General features: G+C 43.4%; 1 protein-coding gene across 1 annotated transcript in view; it reads right to left on the bottom strand.

The window, feature by feature from the left end:
* LOC126190817 (adenylate kinase isoenzyme 5) overlaps positions 1-27,830 on the bottom strand; it is a 526,350-nt gene that overhangs the window by 68,709 nt on the left and 429,811 nt on the right. The window contains exons 6-7 of the mRNA XM_049931384.1: positions 3,166-3,264; positions 2,874-2,979 (exon numbers count right to left, since the gene is read on the bottom strand). Coding sequence (XP_049787341.1) covers positions 2,874-2,979; positions 3,166-3,264 — 205 coding nt within the window. The remainder of the gene's footprint in view (positions 1-2,873; positions 2,980-3,165; positions 3,265-27,830) is intronic.

The following is a 27,830-nucleotide window of genomic DNA, read 5'->3' as shown; positions in this document are numbered from 1 at the left end:
CCCGACTGATATAATAGCTGAACGGTTCAAAGAAAACTTGAATCTCATTACAAATAAGTACCCCACTCATACAGTTATAATTGGTGGAGACTTCAATCTACTTCAATCTACTCTCGATTTGTTGGCGAAAATACATCTTCAAAGCTGGTGGTAGACAGAAAACATCTTCCGAAATTATACTAAATGCTTTATCTGAGAATTACTTTGAACAATTAGTTCATGAGCCCACACGAATTGTAAATGGTTGCGAAAACACATTTGACCTCTTAGCCACAAATAATCCTGATCTAATAGAGAGCGCCATGACGGATACAGGGATTAGTGAACACAAGGTCATTGTAGCGAGGCTCAAAACCATATCAACTAAAACCACTAAAAATAGACGCAAAATATATCTACTTAAAACAGGAGATAAAAATTCGCTTGATGCCGTCCTAAGAGAGAGTCTCCATTCCTTCCAAGTTAATTATGTAAGTGTAGACCAGATATGGCTCAAATTCAAAGATACAGTATCGACAGCAATAGACAGATTCATACCACAAAAGCTAATAAGAGACGAGACTGATTCACCATGTTAGACAGAACACGTCAGAACTTTGTTGCAGAAGCAACGAAAAAAGCATGCCAAATTCAGAAGAACGCAAAATCCCCAAGACTGGCTAAGTTTCACGGAAGCTTGAAATTTAGTGCGGACGTCAATGCGAGATGCTTTTAATGGTTTCCACAATGAAACATTGTCTCAAAATATGGTAGAAAACCCAAAGAGTTTCTGGTCGTATGTAAAGTACACCAGTGGCAAAAAACAGTCAATACCGTCACTGCACGATAGCGATGGAAATGTTACCGATGATGGGGCCACTAAAGCAGAGTTATTAAATACAGTTTTCCGTAATTCCTTCACGAAAGAAGACGAAGTAAATATTCCAGAATTCGAAACCAGAACAGCTGTTAGCATGAGTGATATAAAAGTAGACTCCTTACGTGTTGCGAAACAACTCAGATCAAGTCTTTCGGTCCAGATAGTATACCAATCACGGTCCTTTCAGTGTATGCAGACGCAGTAGCACCTTTCTTAGCAATCATATACAACCGCTCATTTGACGAAAGGTCTGTTCCTAAAGACTGGAAAGTAGCACAGGTTACACCAGTTTCAAGAAAGGAAATAGGAGTAACCCATTTAATTACAGACCCACATCACTGACTTCAATTTGCAGTCGGATTTTGGACCATATACTGTAGTCGAACATTATGAATCACTTTGAAGAAAATGACTTATTGATACATAACTAACACGGATTCAGAAAATATCGTTCTTGTGCAACACAACTAGCTCTTTATTCCCATGAAGTAATGAGTACTGTCGACAAGGGATCTCAGATCGATTCCATATTCCTAGATTTCCAGAAGGCTTTTGATACCGTCCCTTACAAGCGACTATTAATCAAATTGCTTGCATATGGAGTATCGTTTCAGTTGTGTGACTGGATTCGTGATTTCCTCTCAGAGAGGTCACAGTTCGTAGTGATAGACGGTAAATCATCGAGTAGAGCAGAAGTGATATCTGGCGTTCCGCAAGGTAGTGTCATAGGCCCTCTGCTCTTCGTGATTTACATAAATTATCTAGGTGATAATCTGAGCAGGCCCCTTAGATTGTTTGCAGATGATGTTGTAATTTACCGTCTAGTAAAATCATCAGACAATCAATTCCAATTACAAAATTATCTAGAGAGAATTTCTGTATGGTGCGAAAAGTGGCAATTGGCACTAAACAGAGAAAAGTGCGAGGTCATCCACATTGGTACTAAAAGAAATCCGATACATTTTGGGTATACGATAAATCGCACAAATCTAAGAGCTGTCAATTCGACTAAATACCTAGGAATTACAATTACGAGCAACTTAAATTGGAAAGACCACATAGATAATATTGTAGGAAGGCGAAACAAAGACTGCCCTTTGTTGGCTGAACACAAGATACGACAAACCCACATTACACTTGTCTGATCTCTGCTGGAATACTGCTGCGCGGTGAGGGATGCTTACCAGGAAGGATTGACGGAGGACATCGAAAAAGTGCAAAGAAGGGCAGCTCGTTTCGTGTTATCGCACTGATACGCGACTTGGGGGTGGCAGTCACTGAAACAAAGGCGGTTTTCTTTGCGGCGAGATCTATGTATGATTTCAATCACCAACTTTCTCTTCCGAATGCCAAAATATTTAGTTGACACTCAGCTACGCAGGGAGAAATGATTATCACTTTTAAAATAAGAGAAATCAGAGCTCTAACGGAAAGATTTAAGTGTTCCTTTTTCCCACACGCCATTCGAGAGTGTAATGGTAGAGAAGTAGTGAATTGTAGAATAACCATGTAGATCTAGATATAGATGTAGAACTGCTCTTGTATGGATTGACCAAGTGCAAAAGGCATGGAACTCCTTCCCACCAACTGACATCAGGCATCTATACGACACAATGGATGCACGTTTGCATGCTTGCATTCAATATTCTGGCAGTTACACGAGTTATTAACGTACTAACGTTCCACGTCTGCAATGGTGTACCTAGCGCTTACATCAGCCTATGATCTTGCAATGTGGATCACTGAAATAAGTTACCGAAATTTCATTACTCTAAAGTAATTATTTTTTGGTGTTGCGATTTTTTCTTTCATATTTTTCTGTCATATTTTCACTAGCGCAAGAATTAAATATGGTAATACTTTGGATTTTTCATGGAGAAGGTGCATTCACCCTTCACAATTAATGGATTATAAATTGTTCTAAAATGCAAACGGACGTGGAAGTAAACGAGAGTAATCACTAGGAAAGTGCCAAGCCCGTCTGTAGACTGTGATGTAGGCTGCACAGACTGACCTATGACCCAGATGACCGGCGGGAAGCCCTTGGCAGGCGCGCGGTACACGGGCACCGCTTCCACGGCCGGCGGCGTGACGGGGGCGGCGGGAGGCGTCGAGTTGGTCTGTGCGGCCAGCATCGGCTGCGCCAGCACCGCCTTGGAGGCCGCGATCTTGTTCACGGCCATCTTGTTGGCCACGGCAGCTGGCGGGCCTCCGTTGCGGATGTGGTTGTTCTGGGCAGGTGCGGGGGCGGGCGCGGGTGCAACGGTGGCGCCGCCGCCCAGGAGGCCGGGCGTCGCGGGCGGCACGGGGGCGGCGGGGGCGGTCGTGTCGTGAACGCCCAGCAGCCGCAGCGCCGCCGCCCGGAAGTCGCGGTACACCAGCGCCGGCTCCCGCTCCCCGTTCACCTGCGGAGTGAAAGAAATCTTATAACCGATGCTGTCTCACATAAGCATGGAGTAACTGTAGTTTACAGACAGCACACTAAAGACGAGAAAGGCGATTAGATATTCCGAGGGAACGAGAACGGTGCATTTTAGCTCTACGATAACTTGGTCCTGAATAACAACGAAGGGATGTTGGCTCAACTGTGCCTGATAAGAACGAGAATCAGTGGTTCTCAGTAAAACGTGAATTCTGATCAATCACTGTGCAGCCTGGAGACAACGAGATATTGCTGTGCCTGACATTATGTTCGACCTGGTGCAGGACGTACAGAGGAACTAGGAATTCCAATACAGTGAGACAGTCCGTAGCGGGTATCAGAGAGTATTGTTCTCCGTCTGCGATGTATCGCTCGCCGCAAGGTGGAGGGCGTGGAGCGCCCAGCAGGTAAAGACAGACCGGAGGGCGACACTACCGAGCGGCTTGCTGTGCTGTGAGTTTACGGCAGGCACTAGTTGGTGTGGCGCTCGCCATGAAGGAAGCTCCACGATGCACCAGGTTGAGTCGGCTATGGTGATAGTACGGGGCAGCGGCATTGTGTGGCTCGCGACTGTGGAATGCGGTGGATCGTAATCGCCTTTATTAGTGCCACAGGTGAAAGGCGCTGTGGCTCATGGAAAGTTACTCTATGTGGTTGAACAAGGTGAACTGAACGTCGGCATGATGTTGGTGAGCATTTGCAAGTCTGTAAAACTTTGTTCAATGCTCGTGCCTTAACTGTTTTAGCGGGTTTCGCACTGTCCCTAACAGTACTGACTTTTAATAGTTTTACGTGAATATTGTATCTTATCTTTATCAGCAAATGTGTTGGCTGCCTTCGAAAGACAGGGGTTTTATTACTGTATGTACTGATAAAGTTGTTGTGTCGTTTAGATATTATTGAGCTATCTTAAGCGCTGCTGAGCTTATTGAAAATATTCTTACTTAATCACTCCAAATTGCCATCATTGGCCTAACTGCTTATCGCGGTAACCATCCGCATATTATTTTGCTATTGGACGGCTACTACTAGAGTTTCATTTCTTATAAGTAAATTAAATGCTGACTAATCTTAGCGGCGCCTTTTACTGACGCCGTGCATCTTTTATTTAAAATTCCGTTTTTAAAAGTTTTTCTTGTTTGTGAAAATATTCTTTAATAATAATAATAATTGCTATAATAATGTATTAGAATTCCCAAGCTCGGGGTGGATTGTATGCTCTTAAAACAATGGTATTTGTTCGTATATGTAAACTCGTTTCTTGTTTTAGAAGTTACCTGTACCAATCTGTAACCAGACTGTTCAAGATACTGCAGACGGTTGCGGTTGGCATAATATGGAACCTGGGACGTGTTGCGCCCGTTCTGTAACAGCTTTGTAATAAATAACGTTTTTGTTTGCAGATTTTTAATTACTGCAAACTACTGTAATAAAGTGTTGCAATTTAAAGTTTTGTTGCCTCTGGGCTATGTTACTATCACTCCCAACTTAGAACATATTTTTCCGTTCTCTTTTGTTTATGATTCTTCTTCGACTGTACCGTACTTGCGTGAAGTTCAGCACTAAGTACTCACAGCTTAGTCTCAAGGACGCTTTACATATTCATGATCTATTTTACTGATGAAAAGGGAGGGACTGTTCAACAGTAAGGTGTGTGTGTGTGTGTGTGTGTGTGTGTGTGTGTGTGTGTGTGTGTGTGTGTGTGTCACGTCATCTCCTAAACCACTGGACCGGTTTCAACCAAACTTGCCACACAAATCAGGGAACAACGACTGTGGGGGTCAGAGCCACCTACCTATCATAGTTCAGGAGATCTGTCGTAAACAATGAGATACGAGAAAACTGCCTCAGCACGCAAGACGTTTAAAATTTATTATTTCTGTGCTACTAATTCTAATCGCAATAAATATTACAGGCAATATCCTCATATGCCGCTAAACGTACCTGCAAAATTATATCTGGAACCACACACAGTTCATGAGATAGAACGCCATAAACACTGAGAAGTGCGTAAAACTACCGCATTGCGCATTCGCAAATACTGTCCACATATGCCGCTGTCTGTCCCTACCACAAATATATTTTCGTACAGCACATAGCTCAAGAGATATGTCGCAACAAAGACTGAAATGCGTGCAAAAATGATGCGTCATGCATAAAGTTTTAATAATTTACTCCTTACTGCCAAGGTACTCCTACTGTCGAGTCAACTTAGGGTAATCCCTGACGCCTGCGAGCGCTTTTGATAGCTTTCAACTGTGAAACGCAGACGGCTGTAGGCAAAAACAGTCGCCACCTATAGAGCTATTAAGAGGCGTTGCCATAGAGACGTTTACAAAATCGGGTTGGGAAATGCATGCTCTGCAACTTGCTCCACAAGGTTCGTACGCAGTTCTTATGACGGGTCGTGCCCGTTCCTCCACTAGCGCGCCTGATAGCTGCCAGATGGTCGCTGGTGCATATGGACGTGCTGCAGTACGTATCCACAACACATTCCACACGTGCTCAGTGGGACTCTAGTCTACATTTGCATCTACATTTATACTCCGCAAGCCACCCAACGGTGTGTGGCGTAGGGCACTTTACTTGCCACTGTCATTGCCTCCCTTTTCTGTTCCAGCCGCGTATGGTTCGCGGGAAGAACGACTGCCAGAAAGACTCCGTGTGCGCTCGAATCTGTCTAATTTTACATTCGTGATCTCCTCGGGAGGTATAAGTAGGGGGAAGCAATATATTCGATACCTCATCGAGAAACGCACCCTCTCGAAACCTGGACAGCAAGCTACACCGCGATGCAGAGCGCCTCTCTTGCAGAGTCTGCCACTTGAGTTTGCTAAACATCTCCGTAACGCTATCACGCTTACCAAATAATCCTGTGACGAAACGCGCCGCTCTTCTTTGGATCTTCTCTATCTCCTCCGTCAATCCGATCTGGTACGGATCCCACAGTGATGAGCAATACTCAAGTATAGGTCGAACGAGTGTTTTCTAAGCCACCTCGTTTGCTGATGGACTACATTTTGTAAGGACTCCCCCAGTGAATCTCAACTGGCACCCGCCTTACCAACAATTAATTTTATATGATCACTCCACTTCAAATCGTTCCGTACGCATACTCCCAGATATTTTACAGAAGTAACTGCTACCAGTGTTTGTTCCGCTATCATATAATCATACAATAAATGATCCTTCTTTCTATGTATTCTCAATATATTACATTTGTCTATGTTAAGGGTCAGTTGCCACTCCCTGCCCCAAGTGCCTATCCGCTGCAGATCTTCCTGCATTTCGCTGCAATTTTCTAATGCTGCAACTTCTCTGTATACTACAGCATCATCCGCAAAAAAGCCGCATGGAACTTCCGACACTGTCTACTAGGTCATTTATATATGTATATTGTGAAAAGCAATGGTTTCATAACACTCCACTGTGGCACGCCAGAGATTACTTTAACGTCTGTAGACCTCTCTCCATTGAGAACAACGTGCTGTGTTCAGCTGGTCTGATATTCCGTAGGCTCTTACTTTGTTTATCAGGCGACAGTGCGGAACTGTATCGAACGCCTTCCGGAAGTCAAGGAAAATGGCATCTACCTGGGAGCTTGTATCTTATATTTTCAGGGTCTCAAGAACAAATAAAGCGAGTTGTATCTCACACGATCGCTGTTTCCGGAATCCATGTTCATTCCTACAGAGTAGATTCTGGGTTTCCGGAAATGACATGATACGCGAGCAAAAAACATATTCTAAAATTCTACAACAGATCGACGTCAGAGATAAAGGTATATAGTTTTGCGCATCTGCTCGACGACCCTTCTTGAAGACTGGGACTACCTGTGCTCTTTTCCAATCATTTGCAACCTTCCGTTCCTCTAGAGACTTGCGGTACACGGCTGTTAGAAGGGGGCAAGTTCTTTTACGCACTCGCGTAGTCTGTGTGGAAGGGGCAGGCCAGTCCATTCGCCGAGCACCCTCTCGTTCCAAAAGCTCCTCCACATGCGCTGTTCGATACGGTCACGCATTGTCGCCGTTGAAAACTGAGTCAGGGCAGAATGCGCCCCTGAACATTATGCCTTCCCACACTAACACATCCGGACCACCAACGATCATTTTCTACAATGTTCCACGGTGCAGTACGTGTTCGTACCTCTTGCCATATGTTGGTACCCCCGGTGTTGTCAAACATGATTGTTTTGCTGGCCCCAGTGTGGGGAGGCATACTGTTGCACGGGCGTGCTGCCCTCCAAATTTCTGAATACGGTACACTCACCGGTCAGTATTACTGTGACACTTCACTCCTTCACCATGTGTGTCTTTTCAGGGGTACATCCGACCGTGACTTCATTGTTACGGATGGCACTGCACGAGTGCCTCGAACAGCGCAAGTGGAGCAGCTCTTGGGAGGAGAGGATATTCGACGAATCTGGTAGCTTGCCCGTTCTCCCAACTTAAATAGCATCGAACACGTGTGGGATGAGTTGGAGGGACGTGATGGAGCACGAACGACCATCCACTAGTTGTCAATCGCGCTGGTGAAGGAAATGCTTGACAGTATTATCACCAACATGAGAGATTGTTGTAGAGCATTCAGTGCCATGCGTGGTTGTCACATAACCTATTAAGAACCACGACCCGCATTTTTAATGTCCAGGGGACCATTATGAATTGAGGTGACTTCACTGTAATTACTGTCTTTGAATAAAAGCGTCATTTCTGTTAGTTTCAAAAAATGGTTCAAATGGCTCTAAGCACTATGGGACTTAACATCTGAGATGATCAGTCCCCTAGACTTAGAACTACTTAAACATAACTAACCTAAGGACATCACACACATCCATGCCCGAGGCAGGATTCGAACCTGCGACCATAGCAGCCGCGCGGTTCCGGACTGATGTGCCTATAACCGCTCGGCCACAGCGGACGGCTATTCGGTTCCAGATTTAACCAATTGCTGACACTTGTACTGTAGCTACATTACATCATTATATTACACGTCATCACACGTATATCATTTTTTTCTAAATAAATGTGCCTAACTAAAACAACCATACCATTTAGCAGTAAATCGTGACTTTTTGCTTTATGGTGGTATATTTCTATTCGTTTTGGGAGATCTATGTTCGTAGCATTGCTATGAGTGTGCACTACCTCAGATGGTTATGTTTGTCGTTAACTTGCTACGTATGGTCTAAGTTACATAGAGCTATTTTACTTGGCAGTGAAACATGGTGTGAATGTTGCTTTCGTCCTTAACTTTTGCACACTAGTGTAATAAAAGATCTTCCATTTTTAGTTTTTTAGCTTAAAATTGTGTAACATATATTTCACTAAAACGTTGTAACTTAGATATTTGAGATTCTATGCAAAAACTAGTGCCTTACTTAAATTCAGGGTATCAGATTTCATATAACGGCACCAAATATCCCGACACCAATACAGCTGCTGATTGCATTCTTTCAGTCATGTCAGTTTTCGCTACTAATTGCTATAAGCTGACTGCTGGTACTTGACTTATTGATGTATGTTAAGTACCAGTCTGCAGGCGTACTTAACATTTATGCGCAATCAGTGATCAAGCCGCCTATAATGCTCAATTAAAGCACTGGGTCGGCTTCAGCCCAAGCCCTTCTTAACGTACGAGAAGAGACTGGATGGAAATTATTAGACTATTTGTTCAAAAGAAAAGGTAATAAAATTTCAACTGTAATCAACAAGATAAAAGATCAGAGCACATAATATCGTTAAATAAACTCATAATTTAATCTGTAAGTTGTCCTTGTGCAGCATGTAAAATGTCCGACCCCAGTAGCTGAGTGGTGCCGGCACAGTAGCTCAGCGTATTTGGTCAGAGACCTGGCGCGTCTCTGTAATAAAAAAATTGAATGAAAAGAGCAACAACGAACTTCAGTGTGTGTCATGTGACGTCCGCTTCGACCAAATACAACGAACAAAATGCTAAAAAAAAAAAAAAAAAAAAAAACAGAAGTGGCCAGATCGACAGAGTGTCAATCCTAAGAGCCTGGGTTCGATTCCCGGCTGGGTTTTCTCCGCTCAGGAACTGGGTGTTGTGTTGTCCTAATCATCATCATTTCATCCCCATCGACGCGCAAATCGCCAAAGTGGCGTCAAATCGAAATACTTGCACCCGGCGAACGGTTTACCCCACGGGGCGCCCCAGTCACACGACATTTACATTTTAGCATGTAAAATCAGGCCAGTACTTTAAAGAACAAAGGCCTATAAAAGGATTAACCTGCAAATCAGGTAGTTATTTGATGAGCTATAAAGAAGGTTACAAGGCAAACGATATGAACTTTTACTAAACACTTTTATTCTGAGATAGCCACTAAGAACAGTAGGTGGACATCCTATGAATATTCTTAACCTGTGCCTGAACATGAGATATATTACCATGCTTTGATAAAACGCATTTATGTCGTATAATTTAACTAGGTGTATATGAGTTAAAAGAGAGGAAAAGAAACAGGAAACACACGATTTCCTTCACGCAGTCTAGAACCACACTTAAAAAGACGAAGCTCAGAGGATGGAACCACCATCAGTACGTGCATGCACTAACTGCAAAGAGGTTTACACTAATTGGAACACCATGATACTATCAATACGCGACGCGATATTTCGCGCACGCAACACAGAATGAACTGAATTGACCACATGGTGGACTGAGTCACTCACGTAACCGTCAAAACAGAAATAAAAGAAAATCACGAAATGTGTGGAATCAATGAGGGAAAACGACTAAAGGAACGAATAGAACATGAATCACAGTGAACTGACTTCAAAACCAGCAAGGTGGAAGACCCCAACGGTTCAAAGAACACGTGGTCCTCATTAAACAAAAGCAGGTACCAGAAGTTCCTAGAAAACACGAAAATGCTATAGGTCAGCTAAGTCACCCGGCACTAATTAATTACAGTAGACCGGATAACGCATAGACAGGAATAACGGAGCTACATGGTCACAGAATAAAGAACACGTGGAACAACACCAGGTAGACACTGTAAAAGGCGAAAGAAAGGTACAATAAATGAAAAAAAATGTCGCACGCACACGAAGTCACAGTTACTCGCACATTCACACAAGATTAAAAACACCCTTGCTCAGCTTAACCATATTCCGTGGAGCGCACTCCACACCGGAATGTTCCAGGTGAACGCAACAAACTTCTACCACCGGGTACAATCATTAACTCAGGCATTGTCTATCATGTACAACGCTTACCACATCCCGAGGAATTAACCGGAACACTTCAGTTAGGCTGAAAAACTTAAGTTCAAAAAATGGTTCAAATAGCTCTGAGCACTATGGGACTTAACATCTATGGTCATCAGTCCCCTAGAACTTAGAACTACTTAAACCTAACTAACCTAAGGACATCACACAACACCCAGTCATCACGAGGCAGAGAAAATCGCTGACCCCGCCGGGAATCGAACCCGGGAACCCGTGCGCGGGAAGCGAGAACGCTACCGCACGACCACGAGCTGCGGACAAAACTTAAGTATTCTCAGTGATTAATGTACGAAGTCTGTTGTTAAAGTTACGACCTGTCTCATAACTGGTAGCATTAGGCTTACTTAAAAACTATGACCACACTCACCAGTAACTAGAAGCAGAGCGGGGCTTCACTCAGACAACTCACAAATCGCACGCGTGAAACGGAAGCGACCGGAGGGCTCGTTTCCGCCACCATTCTAACAGACAGACAACTCGCGAACAACAGGATAGACCTCTTTGCTCAGGTAAGAGATACCGGTGCTCCCAGAAGAATAGCAACTCAACTACTAAACACAAAACATAAAAGAATTTTCTTCCTCCCCCAACCTCATAAAACTATATCACAACAGTATCCTAACATCAGTAGTGGGTTACGGCTCGGGAGTCTGGGCACACAGGCCCACGAGGGTTGTGCCCGCCATGACAGTCAGAAGGGTCCAGAGAAACATGATACTGAGATCTGCGAGGGTGTACAGAACATCCCCGGGGGGAGCTCTATTAGTCATAATGGGGCTCTGCCCCCTGGACATCAAAATTCTAAAACAGGCTGCGTGCTTTTGGGCAAAAAAGGGGAATACCGCGAAGGTAGAAGAGATATTAGCCATTAGAGTTGAGGATAAGGGTGAGATAAGGCAATTGTCCATGGAGAAGAAATAAAAACTTTGAGGTTCGCCGATGACATTGTAATTCTATCAGAGACAGCAAAGGACTTGGAAGAGCAGTTGAACGGAATGGACAGTGTCTTGAAAGGATGATATAAGATGAAGATCAACAAAAGCAAAACGAGGATAATGGAATGTAGTCGAATTAAGTCGGGTGATGCTGAGCGAATTAGATTAGGAAATGAGACACTTAAAGCAGTATAGGAGTTTTGCTATTTCGGAAGCAAAGTAACTGATGATGGTCGAAGTAGAGAAGATATAAAATGTAGACTGGAAATGGGAAGGAAAGCGTTTCTGAAGAAGAGAAATTTGTTAACATCGAGTATAGGTTTAAGTGTCAGGAAGTCGTTTCTGAAAGTATTTGTATGGAGTGTAGGCATGTGTGGAAGTGAAACGTGGACGATAAATAGTTTGGAAAGGAAGAGAATAGAAGCTTTCGAAATGTGGTGCTACAGAAGAATACTGAAGATTAGATGGGTAGATCACGTAACTAATGATGAAGTATTGAATAGAATTGGGGAGAAGAGGAGTATGTGGCACAACTTGACAAAAAGAAGGGACCGGTTAGTAGGACATGTTCTGAGGCATCAAGGGATCACAAATTTAGCATTGGAGGGCAGCATGGAGGGTAAAAATCGTAGAGGGAGACCAAGAGATGACTATACTAAGCAGATTCAGAAGGATGTGGGTTGCAGTAAGTACTGGGAGATGAAGAAGCTTGCACAGGATAGGGTAGCATGGAGAGCTGCATCAAACCAGTCTCAGGACTGAAGACCACAACAACAACAAGGCAATTGTGGCAATAATTATGGGAAGCAGAAGAAACAGGTCGCAGAACATTTGAACTTCTTTCTAACGTCAGGGAACGATTGGGCATGAAATACTTTGAACCTACCCGAGGACTGGTCCATTTTCTTACTGGTCACGGGCCATACCCGACATATTCATGTCGGTTCGGGAAAGGGCAACACCCGCGTGTGAATGTGGTGTATCAGAGGGTACTCGCGATCATGTGATCTACGAGTGCCCCCTTTTCAATGATGTAGCATCAACGTTACGTGACCAATTACCTGACCATAACACATACTACTTACTTAGACAAGAAGACACTTTTCAGACTCTTCACCAATTGGCGGATGAGCTATCACGAAAAGTGTTAAAAGAATACCGAAGGGACATAAATTAACAATTTGAGACACACCAAACATTAGCTGAATCTCGCGCCATATGCCCATACGGCCTGTGCGTGGACAGGCCGACTTTCCTCGTAGTCTGGAATCCGCCGCATTCAGGACGAGGGGGAGTGGGGTACGACACCACTTGAAACGTCCCCTTTGAACATTTATACATGACTGTGCTTAAACTGGCACACAATATTTTTAGCGCAACGCAATCTGACTTTTAAAAAAATCCCTACAAAAGAATGGCCCTGACTAACCTTTCACAAATCACTTACCTCACCAAAAATCTTCGTTACTCGAACTACTGCAATATAGCGAGCGCCACTACTGCCAGCTAAATAAAAGATTCAAACTACGGAAGGCACTAACTACTGATAGGCATAGTTAACAAATGAAAGATTTTAATAGAGAACAAACAATGTATTTACCTTAATAGTCATAATATATATAGCAGTTCATGACAAATTTCAAAACTCCGCCATCTCTCTCCCCACATCCACCACTGCTGGCGGCTCACCTCCAACTGCGCAACGCTACGCGCTGTTCACATCCAGCTGCCGCTGCCCAGCACTACAATGGCAGACAACAATGCAAACTAGCCACAGACTGCACACAGCACAGCCAGTGATTTTCATACCGAGCGCTACGTAACGTTGCCGATAAGAAAACATAAACAGCCTACTTACAAACTGATACAGGACAAAGCACCGGACTTAGATTAGATCTAGTTAGTAAGACTTAGTTTAGGAAATTAGTTGTTTAGGAACCTGCAGCGAATAACATCCTTGGCCTGCCCAGTGTCAGGGGCACGCTCTTCGGGATTAGCTCGATGAGCAAGGCTTAAATAACTGACACAACTGTGACAGGCAATAGAGTTTAGTTAAGCGTAGGTCATATAAAGATAAGATTAATAATAATAAATAAATTAGTTGCCCATTGTTATCTAGTTGTAGCTGTAGCTCACTAATCAGTTAAATTTGGATCTAGATGCAATTAATGTTGGATAAAATTAGAACCCACTAATCATTTAAGGAAGTGGGTTAAGATTGTATAATTATTATAAATTTGTAATAAATAATTTTTTTTAAAAAAATATATAAACACAAAACATACCCGAAAAGATATAGGAAAACACCTAGTCACTCACATTCTAGCACACACAAGGTGAAAAACAAATGTGACAGCAGTCTTATCAAGCGACTCTACAGAGACGTTTACTGTCATACATCCCCTTTATCCTTTGCAGAGCCAACAGTAAACAGCAGTGGCGAAGTATGACGAGCTGGTTTCGGGGATTCACTAACGTCGTTCAAATAACAGTTTGTCGGGCACGTGGAGAAAATTGTGTCATCTTTTGGTAATACGCTTCTATTTAAGGACCCCTGTTTCGCGAAGCAGGTAGATCGAGAGCCGTCGCATGCGATAGCTGGTCGGCTGTGTTCGAGGGGGTGGGGGTGGGGGGGGGTCTGCGGACGCTGTGTGAGTGGCGACGTTATCACTGGGGCGGCCTCACGCGACGCGACGTGAAGCCACGCGCAGCCACCGCCGGCGCTGTGTTCGCGTGCTGCCGGCACTAGTATGGCGTGGCGTGGCTCGCAACTCCTGGTCTGCCGCATGCCGTCGCCCACTGTGCAGTCGCCCCTCGCAGCTGCCAATAACGGTCCCAGCATACCTGTGGGGCGGCACGCAGCCTCTCTCTCACTCTTAAATGCATCAGACTTAAGGACCATGTACTTCACATACAGGGTGTTACAAAAAATCTGTGTTGATGACGTGATTGCACAATTGCGTGCGGATTCTCGTCAGCCCACACATATTGATTGTGAAAATTTACAATTTGATCACGTTGGAATGAAGTCTCATCCCCAAAGAGAACATTTGCACTGAAATGAGGATTGGAACATTGTTGGATGAACCATTCGCAGAAGTGTACCCGTGGAGGCCAATCAACTGCTGATAGTGCCTGCAAACGCTGTACATGGTACGGAAACAACTGGTTCTGCCGTAGCACTCTCCATACAGTGACGTGGTCAACGTTACCTTGTAAAGCAGCATCTTCTCTGACGCTGAGATTAGGGTATTCGTCAACTGCACGAAGAATTGCCTCGTCGTTCTAGGTCTTCCCCAGTCGCGAGTCATAGGCTGGAATGTTCCGTGCTCCCTAAGACGCCGATCTTCGAACGTCTTCCTCTCGGGAAACCTTCGTTCTGGAAATCTGTATCGATACAAACGTACCGCGCCACGGCTATTGCCCCGTGCTAATCCATACATCAAATGGGCATCTGCCAACTCCGCATTTGTAAACATTGCACTGACTGCAAAACCACGTTCGTGATGAACACTAACCTGTTGATGCTACGTACTGATGTGCTTGATGCTAGTACTTTAGAGCAATGAGTCGCATGTCAACACAAGAACCGAAGTCAACATAACCTTCCTTCAATTGGGCCAACTGGCGGTGAATCGAGGAATTACAGTACATACTGACGAAACTAAAATGAGCTCTAACATGGAAATTAAGAGATTCCGGACACATGTCCACATAACATCTGTTCTTTATTTGTGTGTGAGGGATGTTTCCTGTAAGTTTGGCCGTACCTTTTTGTAACACTCTGTATGTAACCTATTTCCATCTGTAACGACTACACCGCTGACTCAAGTGAACAAAAGACACTTGGTCAGGTATCGAATCACTCTTTCCACCATTTTCCTACAGGTCTCTTCTACTGAAGTAAGGACTGTTTGAGATTCACCTGATCTCATAAGACTATGTTTTCTTCAACTCTTTGAAAGTCTCCTGCCCATTTTTAAACTTAATATGGGTACATACGTGGCATGACCTCACTGTTTATATCCCGAAAATATTCCCCTTCGTTTAGAAAATGAATGATAAAGCGATCTAGCTATACTCGTGTCCAAAATTAAAGCAACAAAGGTAAATTTTGCGAAGTTGTGACTATTTTGCCACAAAACAGCACAAACAGTTGACAGTAAAGTAACAACAATGTAAAGAACACAGAACGTAAACAACTGCAACATGTACTGGGTGATCAAAAAGTCAGTATAAATTTGGAAACTTAATAAACCACGGAATAATGTAGATAGAGACGTAAAAATTGACACACATACTTGGAATAACATGGGGTTTTTTTAGAACAAAACAACAAAGTTCACAAAATTTACGACAAATGGCGCTGGACAGCAAAACTTCAATGACTGCGCATGACAAGTGTATAAAACGAGCTGAAATGGGAGAGAGAATCGGATGCGCCAGCAGTGGCAGCATGTTAACGTTACCTGAAAAGGCGCTTTTAGTGAAGCTGTATTCTCAGAATGGGGAATGTGCCAGTTCAGCATTACGATCCTATCGCCATAGGAAGTGGATTCGAACGGGTAAAGGTCCGTTGACAAATGCAGCTGTGGCAAATGCAGCTGTGGCGAGAATGATTTCGAATTTCGAAGCCACGGGTTGTTTAGACGATAGACCCCGCAGCGGCCGACCGAGCAGAAGGCGTAATGCTGCTGAGACAGTTCAGGAAGAAATGCACTACTGTTTGGTTGGTACTGAGGCGTACCCTCCGATGCTATCCGTACAAAATCCACCTGCATCATAAACTGTTACCTGGCGATTTAGTGAAGCGAAGGGCATTTGCGGTGTGGGCGTTTCAAAAGATGGTGGAGGATGACGGTTGGTTGAGTAACGTGTTGTGGACCGACGAAGCTCATTTCACGCTCCGAGGGTCTGTCAACGCCCACAACTGCAGAATTTGGGCCACCGAAAATCCTAGAACTGTCGTGGAAACTCCATTGCACGACGAGAAAGTCACGGTATGAGTTGGATTTACCACATCTACCGTTATCGGGCCTTTTTTCTTCGAGGAAATTCGTGATTCTGGTTTTGTAACTGCTACCGTGACGGGTAAGAGGTACTCCGAAATGTTATAGAATCGCATCATCCTCAGCCTGGCTGATAAACACCTGCTGGAACGTACGATGTTTATGCAGGATGGCGCTCCATCTCATATTGCTAGACGCGTGAATGATCTCTTGCGCGCGTCGTTTGGTGATGATCGTGTGCTCAGCCGCTACTTTCGTCATGCTTGGCCTCCCAGGTCCCCAGACCTCAGTCCGTGCGATTCTTGGCTTTGGGGTTACCTGAAGTCGCAAGTGTATCGTGATCGACCGACGTCTCTAGGAGTGCTGAAAGACAACATCCGACGCCAATGCTTTACAGTGCTGTTCACAACATTATTCCTCGACTACATCTATTGTTGAGGAATGATGGTGGACATACTGAGCATTTCCTGTGAAGAACATTATCCTTGCTTTGTCTTACTTTGTTATGTTAATTATTGCTATTCTGATCAGATGAAGCGCCATCTATCGGACATTTTTTTGAACTTTTGTATTTTTTTGGTTCTAATAAGACCCCATGTCATTCCAAGCATGTGTATCAATTTGTACCTCTCTATCTACTTTATTCCGTGTTTTATTCAGTTTTCAAATTTATGCTGACTTTTTGACCACCCGGTACAACGGTAGACAAAAATTTTCTTCGTTTTCCCAATTTCACGGATTTGCACACACATTCCGACAACTGATTAATGCGCTCAGTGAGAGGTGTGGCCACCTCTGGCAGCAACAGAGGCCTGACAACGACGGCACACGTAATGAATGGTATCATAATCTCATGTTGAGGCTATGACGCCCGTCCTTCGTGCAGAGCTGATCGCAAGTCGTGGTGAGCGTTTGGTGGATGTTGGCGAGATGCAACCCGTCTCCGCAGTGCATCCCAGACATGCCCTATGGGATTCAAGTCGGAAGAGCGAGCAGGCTACTCCATGCGTGCAGTATCTTCCGTTTCCAAGAAAACATCAACCACCCGCGCTCTATGAGGTTGGGACATTATTGTCCATCAGTACAATGTCTGGGCCCACAGCACCTTGCAACAACCGCACATGAGGTCCCAAGATCTCTTCACGATACCTGACAGCAGTTAAACCTTACCGATTCACCCGTGCAGTTTCATGAAGAGCTGTTCGAGTGGTCAGCATAATCCCCGCGCACACCTTTAGGGATCCTCCTCGATATTGGTCTCTTTTTCACGACGTTTGCGTCGCGAAATCGTATTCCACGTTCCCTCCAGATGCGAATACGTCGAGAATCACTCTGCAGACTAAGTCTGGATTTATCTGTTATAACAACATTGAACCACTGTTCGACCGTTCAGGTGGCAGGCCGACGAATCCGCTCTAGACGTTGCGTTCTGTGAATACGCGTCAGAGGTACACATTAACTCTCCGACAGCAAAGGCCACGCTACCGAAGCCTTCTGTACAGCGTTTGCCTCGATACAACACGTCCAGTGTATGTTGCGAGGTCAGATGCCAGTTGCCGTACAGTGCTAAGACGGTACCGTTGCACCCTTACAGACAAATAATGGTGTCTCTTTCTGATGTCACACATGGTCGGTCCTGCCATGGTCTTCGGGATACAGTTTCGGACTCTATAAATTGTCGCCACATCCGAGAAACAATGGAACGATTCACTTTAAGCTACCGGGCCACATCAGTTAGCGACTGTCCTGCTTCCATTCTTACTAAGCCTCTTCACTGCAGAGTTAGGCAGGCGTCTTCTCTGCGCCGTACTACGCCGTCTTTGACTGTGTACATAGCGATTGTGGATGTGGGACTACCCGACAGCCGAGCGGTTCTAGGCGCTACATTCTGGAACCGCGCGATCGCTACGGTTGCAGGTTCGAATCCTACCTCGGGCATGGATGTGTGTGATGTCCTTAGGTTAGTTAAGTTTAAGAAGTTCTACGTTGTAGGGGACTGATGACCTCGGCAGTTAAGTCCCATAGTGCTCAGAGCCATTTGAACCAATTTGACTACCCGACAAATACTACTCCGTTTGATGACTGCAATGACGTCTTCGCTGGCGTGGTTGTCCTTTTACCGGAATGCCATCTTCCGTGCAGAACACGATCGTACGGACATCTGTTGATAGTTTGTGTGATTATATCGTGAATTAGACACAGGAAGGGGAAATAGCGTTCATTTGTTTTTTTTTTTTTTTTGTTTTGCTTTAATGTTCCATGGTTAATTTGTACTATTAATCGTAATGATGTGGAACGAGTCTTTTACACTCATATTAGACATTCATTTGTAAATATGGCCACATGCTGACCATTTGCAAGGTTTTTTCATGCTGATGTGAGTTTGTGATTCCTACCCACTACCTTTGGGGTTGGGTTGTTTGGGGGGAAGAGACTAAACAGCGAGGTCATCGGTGTCATAGGATTAGGGAAGGATGGGGAAGGAAGCTGGCCCTGCCCTTTCAAAGGAACCATCCCGGCATTTACCTGGAGCGATTTAGGGAAATCACATAAAACCTAAATCAGGATGGCCGGACGCGGGATCGAACCGTCGTCCTTCCGAATGCGAGTCCAGTGTGCAAACCACTGCGCCACCACGCTCTGTACCCAACACCTTTCACAAATTAGAAAGATAGAAATTATTCTACGAAATAGAATTGCCAAGGAGAAACTTTTTCAGTTTTTCAGGCTTAACTTTGCTGTTGTCAGATATTTTATATCACTGGGTACCTTAAAGGTCCTTCTAAACGTATTTTAGTTTATTAATTTTGCGGCTATCAGACTCGGGTACGGGATTTTTACAGAGAGAACACGCTTCATTACTAAATGAACCTGGCAATGTAGCTTAATACGAACACATCTCCGTTACACTATTCAAATATTAAAGTCCCTCAGTTATAAAATGGAAACTCTCAGTTTCGAATAATGACAGTACAGAACAATGTTACTTCGTTTTATTATCATTTTGACACGTAGCACAATCCTTAACAATGTCTAGGCTCATCGCCTCTTGTATTAACAGTTAAACTCGTTTGACTTTCATGCTGTAGTAACTACTGCTCCATAACATTTCTAGATTAATTTAAGACGTTGTCACTATTCATACAAGCCTTTTCGTATTTGTTCAAATATCAACATGTTCCAAGGAATTAAGTTACCAACCAACAACGACCATACCTTTCTTTCATATGCAATGACGGAAAAAAGTGGCAACGCCAAGAAACAATTAACACAGAGTAATGAAATTTCGGGAGTACACTTGTCTATGTATCATATTTAAGTGGTTAACATTTCAAGATCGCAGGTTTATGAAAGCGAGAGATAGGCCACTGCAAATGTGAAATGATGGTGTAGTAATAACCGGTGTAACCGCCCAAATGTTGTATGTATGAAAGTAAACTTGCTTGTACGGGTGTTGGATATGAGTTTGCGGGATGGAGTTCCACGCCTGTTGCACTGGACGTCAGTACAGTGATGGTTAATACTGATGCTGGAGTTGTCGTCCGATAATGTCCCATATGTGGTGACCTGGAGACAGATCTCATGATACAGCAGGACAAAGCAACAGGTCGACAGTTTGTAGAGCATGCTGGGTGACAACAGCGGTATGCGGGCGAGCGTTATTCTATTGGAAAACACTCCGTGGAATGCTGTGAATGAATGGCAACATAACAGGTCGAATCACCAGACTGACGTACAATTTGCTGCCAGAGCGCGTGGAATAACTAACAGAATGCTCCTGTTGTCATGCGAAATCGCACACCCAGACCATAACGCCACGTGTACGTACAGTGTGTCGAGCGCGCAGACACGTTGGTTGCAGGCCCTCAAATGGACTACTCCCAACCAACACACGACCATCACTGGCACTGGGGAAGAACTAGCTTTCATGAGAAGACACAACAACCTCCACCCTACCCTCCAATGAGCTCTCGTTTGACATCATAAAAGTCACAAAGGCCAGTGGTTTGGGATCAGTGGACTGCACGCTGCAAGACATCTGCCTCGGGGCTGTACTTGAAGTAACCAATTTGTAACAGTTGGTTGTGTCACTGTGGTGCCAACTACTCCTCAGATGTTGCTACAGATCTAGTACAGACCCAGTCCGGAGCACGATCTTCTTGGGACCTCACATTATCGTGCCTACTGCTGCCATAAATCATGTATAATGGCTAAATTCCTGCTAAGTCTTTCTGCAATGTCGCAGAAGGAAAATCCGGCTTCTCGTAGCCCTTTTATACGAGCGTTCAAACTCTGCGAGGTGTTATTAATGGCGTGTTATCGCCCTAAAGGCATTCTTGACTACCAGCAACTCACCACATCCAGTCTCAAAGGTAACAAACACACTCGACAGTTAAAACTTGTATTTAAAGCAATACTTGAATTGGATCGTCACAGTGGCGCTTCTAAAGCCGGTCTTAAGCGACTGGCTTGAAATTTCAACAGACATGTTTATGTCGTACAACTTCGTCTTGGTGTTGCGATTTTTTTCTGTCAGTGTGTATCACAAATAATTGCATGTACCTCTCTGTGAATAAACCGCACCAAAAATTAATTTTACCTTACGAACCGACGTAATACTTTCAAACTCCAGAACAACTCTTTAGTAAATTCATCAGACAATTTAAGCACGACGCGGTTGCACGCAACCGCTTCTTACGGAACCCAAACGACTCTCCACTCATGTACACGGGTGTGATCAGTACCGCATCAGCATTGTTGATGTTAAATAGCAGACAGTGCTCCCGCCAGAGAAAAGGAGAGAGCGCTCAGCTTCGAAAATTCCAGAAACCAGCGACGAGTAATAAGTACGATTTACTACGTCCTAACGCCACAGACAGTAGTACTCCTTACAGAAGTTTATCAAAAATTTCGTTTTCAGCACTGTGCACCACTTTTGTGATAAAGACAATCTTAATGTTGAGCAATGGCAGGGGACTGCCATCCGTCCCGATGTATCGAGACAGTCAACATTATGGGCCTCCTTGTCACGACATCCCGACAAGACTCAAATTTGTCCCGGCTTTTGCAAAATACTGTTGCGAGCTTGGCTCAAGTACTGAAGTAATGCCACCTATTAGCGCACCACGTAAATGCAACGTCAGTTACTTTTAATTGTGTCAACCAGTTTATGTTAACATGGTAGTCTCACAGATGGTGTTGCATGTTGCGTATGTTGCATCGACGATACAAGCACTTTCTGGGTCTAGCGCCGTCATTCGAGAAAATAGCAGATGTCTCCAGTAGTACGGGGCTGGAGCTATTTAAGCACCGCCACGCAGAAGAATCAGGCAGTTCCCATTTGAATAGCGATCTGATAAGACCATTCTTTCTAAACGTAAAACGAACGAGTGCAAGCTAGTAACGTCTGATTTATTACATAATTAAACAGCCCAAACCGCATAAATATGTTTATTTAATTTATTGCGATTCGGAGTGTTTTGTTATAAAAATTTTTTTTACAGAACTGCCGACTTCCAATAGAATCAAAATAAAATGTTTCAAAAAATTTTAGTAGTGTTCTAAGTGTTTACTGCGGGTATATAGGGTGTGAAGCTTATAGCGACGTTACTTCGGTGACTAAAGTTTTAATGTGGACTGCTTACCATTTAATAAACTTATCACAGCGAACGAAAATGCCTAAGGATGAATAGAGAAAGTGTCACTTTTCAGATGATTGCACAAAAGAGTGGTCTTTTGTCAAGAAAGGACATATGGATAAGGAAGCGCTGGGTGAAATTTGTACCTGTTTCATCTAGGCAAGGCAAGGCAGGTGTGAGGCATCACATTTCTGCGAAGAATCATACAAATAGATTCGCGGTAGCATCGACGTGAAAGTCTATTTCTACATTCATGATTATAGAAGATACCCAGGAAGAATTGCTCATTGTTGCTGCAGAACTAACTACAGCTTACAACGTTGTCAACCATCATCAATCCTTCAGTTCTCTTGACAGTACCGTAAAAATGAATGCCGCAAAAAAATGTTCAAATGTGTGTGAAATCTTATGGGACTTAACTGCTAAGGTCATCAGTCCCTAAGCTTACACACTACTTAACCTAAATTATCCTAAGGACACACCGATGCCCGAGGGAGGATGCGAACCTCTGCCGGGATCACCTGCACAGTCCATGACTGCAGCGCCTTGCCCGCATCTCGTGGTCGTGCGGTAGCGTTCTCGCTTCCCACGCCCGGGTTCCGGGGTTCGATTCCCGGCGGGGTCAGGGATTTTCTCTGCCTCGTGATGGCTGGGTGTTGTGTGCTGTCCTTAGGTTAGTTAGGTTTAAGTAGTTCTAAGTTCTAGGGGACTGATGACGATAGATGTTAAGTCCCATAGTGCTCAGAGCCATTTGAACCATTTTTTGCAGCGCCTTAGACCGCTTGGCTAATCCCACGCGGCAATGAATACTGCAGTGCATCCTGACTCCAGAGTCATCATAAAGCAGTCTGCAGCCAGGACCAAAGCTACAGCGATTGTTAAAAATACAGGGTGTTTATAAATGAATATCAAGGTTTTAACGCTTTATAATATTTATTATATTGATATGTCAAATGAAAGAGCAACTCAAACAGTTTTACCAAGAACCTTATAAATGTTCAATGTGAGCACCATTTGTCACATGGCACATAACAAGTCTATAGACGAGTTCTTCCCAAATGTTAATAAGTGTGTCTTCAGTGACTGTAGCGACAGCTGTATCAAACCAGTTTCTTAATTCAGGGAGTTCTGCTGGTAGCGGAGGCACGTACGCACGATCCTTGATGAAGCCCCAAAGGAAGAAATCGCATGGCGTTAGGTCGGGGGAACCGGAGGTCATACAAAGCAAGCCCTGTCATTGGGCCCCTTTCGACCTACCCAGCGCTTGGGTACAGTGAAGTTCAACCAATCGCATACTTCGCTATGCCAGTGAGGTGGCGCACCATCTTGCAGGAAAATGAAGTTCTCTGGCTCATCTTCTTCCAACTGAGGGAAGAGCCATTGCTCTAGTGTATCAAGGTAAGAAGTGCCAGTTACAGTAGGTTCACCAAAAAAGAAAGGCCCATAAATTTTCCGCTGGGATACGGCACAAAAAAAGTCACTTTAGGGGAATCTCGTTGCATTTGTACCACCTCATGAGGATTTTCTGAGCCCCAGATGCGCACATCGTGAGTGTTAACATCTCCACTAAGGTGAAAGGTCGATTCATCACTGAAGACAACATGATCCAGAAAATCTTCATCGTCATGAAACAATATTTCGTTTGCGAAGTTGGCACATAATCCTTGGTCTGCTAGCTTTATAGTCTGTAATAACTGTAAATGGTAAGGATGTAGTTGTATGCGTTTTCTTCAAACTTTGCAAACAGTCGACATGGGAACTTGTAATTCACGACTAGCCTACCGGACTGATTTCTTTGGGCTACGAGTGAACGACTCTCTCACTCGCTCAACAGTCTCCTCACTAACTCGTGGTCGTCCTGTGCTCTTCCCTTTACAAAGGCAGCCGGTACCTTCAAATTGATGATACCATCTATGAATGTTATTATCACTTGGAGGATCACAACCGAACTTCAGCCGGAACGCACGTTGCACAGTAACTATAGATTCGGTCTTTGCAAACTGCAAAACACAAAACGCTTTCTGTTCACTAGTCGCCATCTTCGCTACTACCGCTGTCTAGCGGATTGCGACGGAAACATTGCGCACTGCGCATGCGCACTGGTGCCAAACACAACTGTTCGATTTGCTCTTTCATTTGACATATCATTTATAACTGTAAGTTTAAAACCCCGATATTCATTTATAAACACCCTGTATTCTCTCACCACACGCCGTTCCGAATGCATAAAACAAATGAAAGATGTTTCATTTTACGGCATAGGCACCGACGCGTCGAACCACGTCGCTGAATAGATGTTTCCTTTTATTATTCAATACTTTACTGCAACTGACGGAATTGAATAGAACTGTGGAAGCTTGATTCGGCGAATAACGAAACATCGGAGACAATTACGAAGTTTTGTATGGACAGTTTAAGACAACTGCAAATTCCATTACATAAATTAATCGCTTTTTGAGGAGGCAGTACCAATACAAACATCGTAGGTCATCGATGCGGGCAGCGGAATGTATTTCATCAAACTGCATAACAACTAGGAAAAGTATTAGAAGGAATTCTCCACAATATTACATCGAACGCTGCTGGACTCGTAACTATCGTCATGAAAATATTTAATGATTTTTCAGTATACACGGTAAGAGCAGAGAAGCTGAAAGAGTTCTGCTTATATATTCGTCTCAGCAGACTCTTCTACCTCACTCAAAAATAAGATGGCTGTTGTTAACGCCCTCAGTTGAGAGAATTATTAAGCTTTGGATACCATTAAAACAACTTTTTTATGCCGAAGAGAGACCACCTAAAAATAATTTCAGATTTTTTTCAGTACTCCGATCAGTGACATTTACTTCATGTTTCTGCGTTCAAACATTGCTCTGTTTGAAAAAAAAAACATAAAAAGCATGGAGAAGAATAAAGTCTCGATAACTGAAATAAGAAACATATTCATCGACACTCAAAGATGTCTGAATGAAAGGAAGACTGCCAGTGTTATTGGCAAGCAAACCAAGATGAATTTGAACAAATTACAGAATGAGAATCTTAACCAAGAAATAATTAATTTTATTTTGAAATTTGAGGAAGTAGCAATGATTTTCTTTACCATAGCATATGATTACTTATAGAAATGGGTTGCTTCTTTTAATAAACATCAAGTATTTTATTAGATAATACTATCTGAAACCCCAAATTGGGTGCTGACTGAAAACACTGTTATATACCTGACTAAAACTGGTGTGGAGATTTTGGACGAAAATTGTTTTCAGGAATATATGTGTCTGAAGAGCTTTTTGGAAACTAAGTGTGACTGGGGTGAATGGAAGCCTAGACACTCTGTGGAAGATAGGTGGATTAACTTTCTTAAGGGAACCGAAAATCCTGAACCCAAATCTTCTAAAATCAGGCGGGTATTTGTTTTCTATTTCCGTATACAACACCACTGGCGAACGAGTATTTTCGTTGGTGTCGACACGGTGGACTGATGAAAGAAATCGACTGCTGCCAAGGAATGTGAAATGAATTTTACAGTGCCAGTTTAACTATAAGCTGACTTGCATGGAGTTTTGTAAGTACGTGAAGGAAAAAAAGACGATGAAAAAGGTGAAATCTTCCGAAAAATATGGTGTTCCAACTACTCCTGCCGCAACATATTCCATGTAATTGTGTTCTAAATAAGAAGTAATTAAATAAATTTTTGCTTCATTTCTACACCCCCATCTCAGAGTGTCCCGACGAGGTCCCAGCTAGATTGGCAACCCTAGTAATGAACGCCTTTTTCCTGGTACTAAAATATTTTACATTATTTTTCCTTTTGAACAGCAGCGCATTACGAGGGCGAGCTGAGAAGCAATGATTCCGATTTTTTTTATGTGGAAACCCTTACAGCTTTTCAAATATATGGGACGTTATTAACGTCCTAGATCTTTATTCTTCATATCTACATATCTTCAGCCCTCTGCTGCCAGAGGGCTCCGAGTTGTAGCGTTTAACAAGGCGGTGCGTCAGAAACAGCGTGCTGTAATCGACTTTCGAATTAGAAGAGTTCGTCCACGCACGGAGCACACTCTGCTTCACCACGACAACGCCAGACCAAGCACGAGGCTGGAACATCCGTAACAATCCGACGCCTTGGATTCACTGTCATCGATCATCGCCCATATAGACGCGAATTCCCGTTTGTTTCCAAAACGTAAATATCACTTTCGAGTACTTCACTTTGATAGCGATGAAGCGTTGCAAGCGGAGATGAGTTTGTGGTTCCGACAGCAAAGTCACACATTCTACGTTGACGGTATCAACAACCGTTTCTATCGTAGGGAGAAATGTGTTCGTCGCCAGGGTGACTAGGTTGAGAAATAAACATGAAGACATGATGAATAAAGATGTAGAATGTCAATAACATTAGTTTTATTTGAAAATCTTTCTTTTCACATTAGAAACTTGAGGGGGAATTACTTTCCATCACACCCGCGTATTTAGAGTGAATTTCATGAGGGAGTAAGTATAGTGTGAAGTAGTAGTCAACATTCCTAACTCCTTAAACATGTATCTAAAGTTGATCGTGGGTGAGCGCCACATATCATTCTTACAGCACGTTTTTGAGCAATGAAGATTTTCTTTCTTAAATATGAGTTACCCCAGAACATTATTCCTTAAACTTCGAGTAAATAGACAGTCGGCAATGGGAAGGACTTTTCGTGGTGGAATTACAAATATATGTGATCTTAAAAATATATTTCAGTGATGGAAGGTTACAATCAATGCACACAAACCTGTTAATAAAACGTGAAGGTATATTGCATCCTCTCTTACAGAGATGGTGCGAACAATGGAGATGTATAATCCACGTTGTATAGCATAACGTTTACTTATAAGAGGCATTAATCACAATAGTCACTCACAACATATTCAGGATCAGAAAGTGTCTAGAAGTTGTCAGTTACTCAGACCTACCTTACAATTGCAGTAACATCCGTACAAAGAAATAAATATATCGTTTTCCAATGGCAACTTGCCTGAATAACGATTCCAGTGAAGGAAGAACGTATTTAATTAAGTCTGCCCATGTAATTACGACTTTAGACAAATAATCTGTGAGCATATGGGATACGAACATGCAGACACGGATTCAGGACGCGAAATAATTGAAGAGAATTAGAGATCACATTTGATTACTATTCAGGACTGAAAGATGAAAATTTGTGTAGTGAAATTACATATGTCCTCCATGGAACCACATGGAATACAAGACATCAAACCTTAAAAAGAAGAAGGATAGGAATTCCACATGGTCTCTAATCTCTGTAATAATATTAAATAACTGGGATAAAATATTGACAATGACTGTAGCAGCAGAAGAGGTCTTGAGAAGATGGGAGAGGAAAATTTTAAGAAAGATTTTGGGAGGCGTGTATGAGGCGGGGCAATGGAGAATAAGAAGAAATGAAGAACTGGAAGAACTGTATAGAAATTCTGACTTGGTGACTGAAATTATGTGTAACAGATGGAGATGGCTGGGCCCTGTAGAGCGAACTTCGGAGAATCGAGCTGTCAAAAAGGTGACACAAGAAATCCAGGTGGCGAAAGGAGCAAAGGGAGACCCCGGAAACTATGGCTGGAGGATGTGGAAAATGATTTGAGAAAGATTGAAGTCAGGAAATGGAGCAAACGAGCAGAAAATCGTCAGGATTGGGCTGTGATAATCAGAGAGGCGAAG

Source organism: Schistocerca cancellata, chromosome 6 (assembly GCF_023864275.1).
Source record: "Schistocerca cancellata isolate TAMUIC-IGC-003103 chromosome 6, iqSchCanc2.1, whole genome shotgun sequence".
Taxonomy (NCBI): domain Eukaryota; kingdom Metazoa; phylum Arthropoda; class Insecta; order Orthoptera; family Acrididae; genus Schistocerca; species Schistocerca cancellata.
The sequence above is the reverse complement of the archived record's forward strand: the minus strand, read 5'-3'. Positions and strand labels throughout refer to the sequence as shown.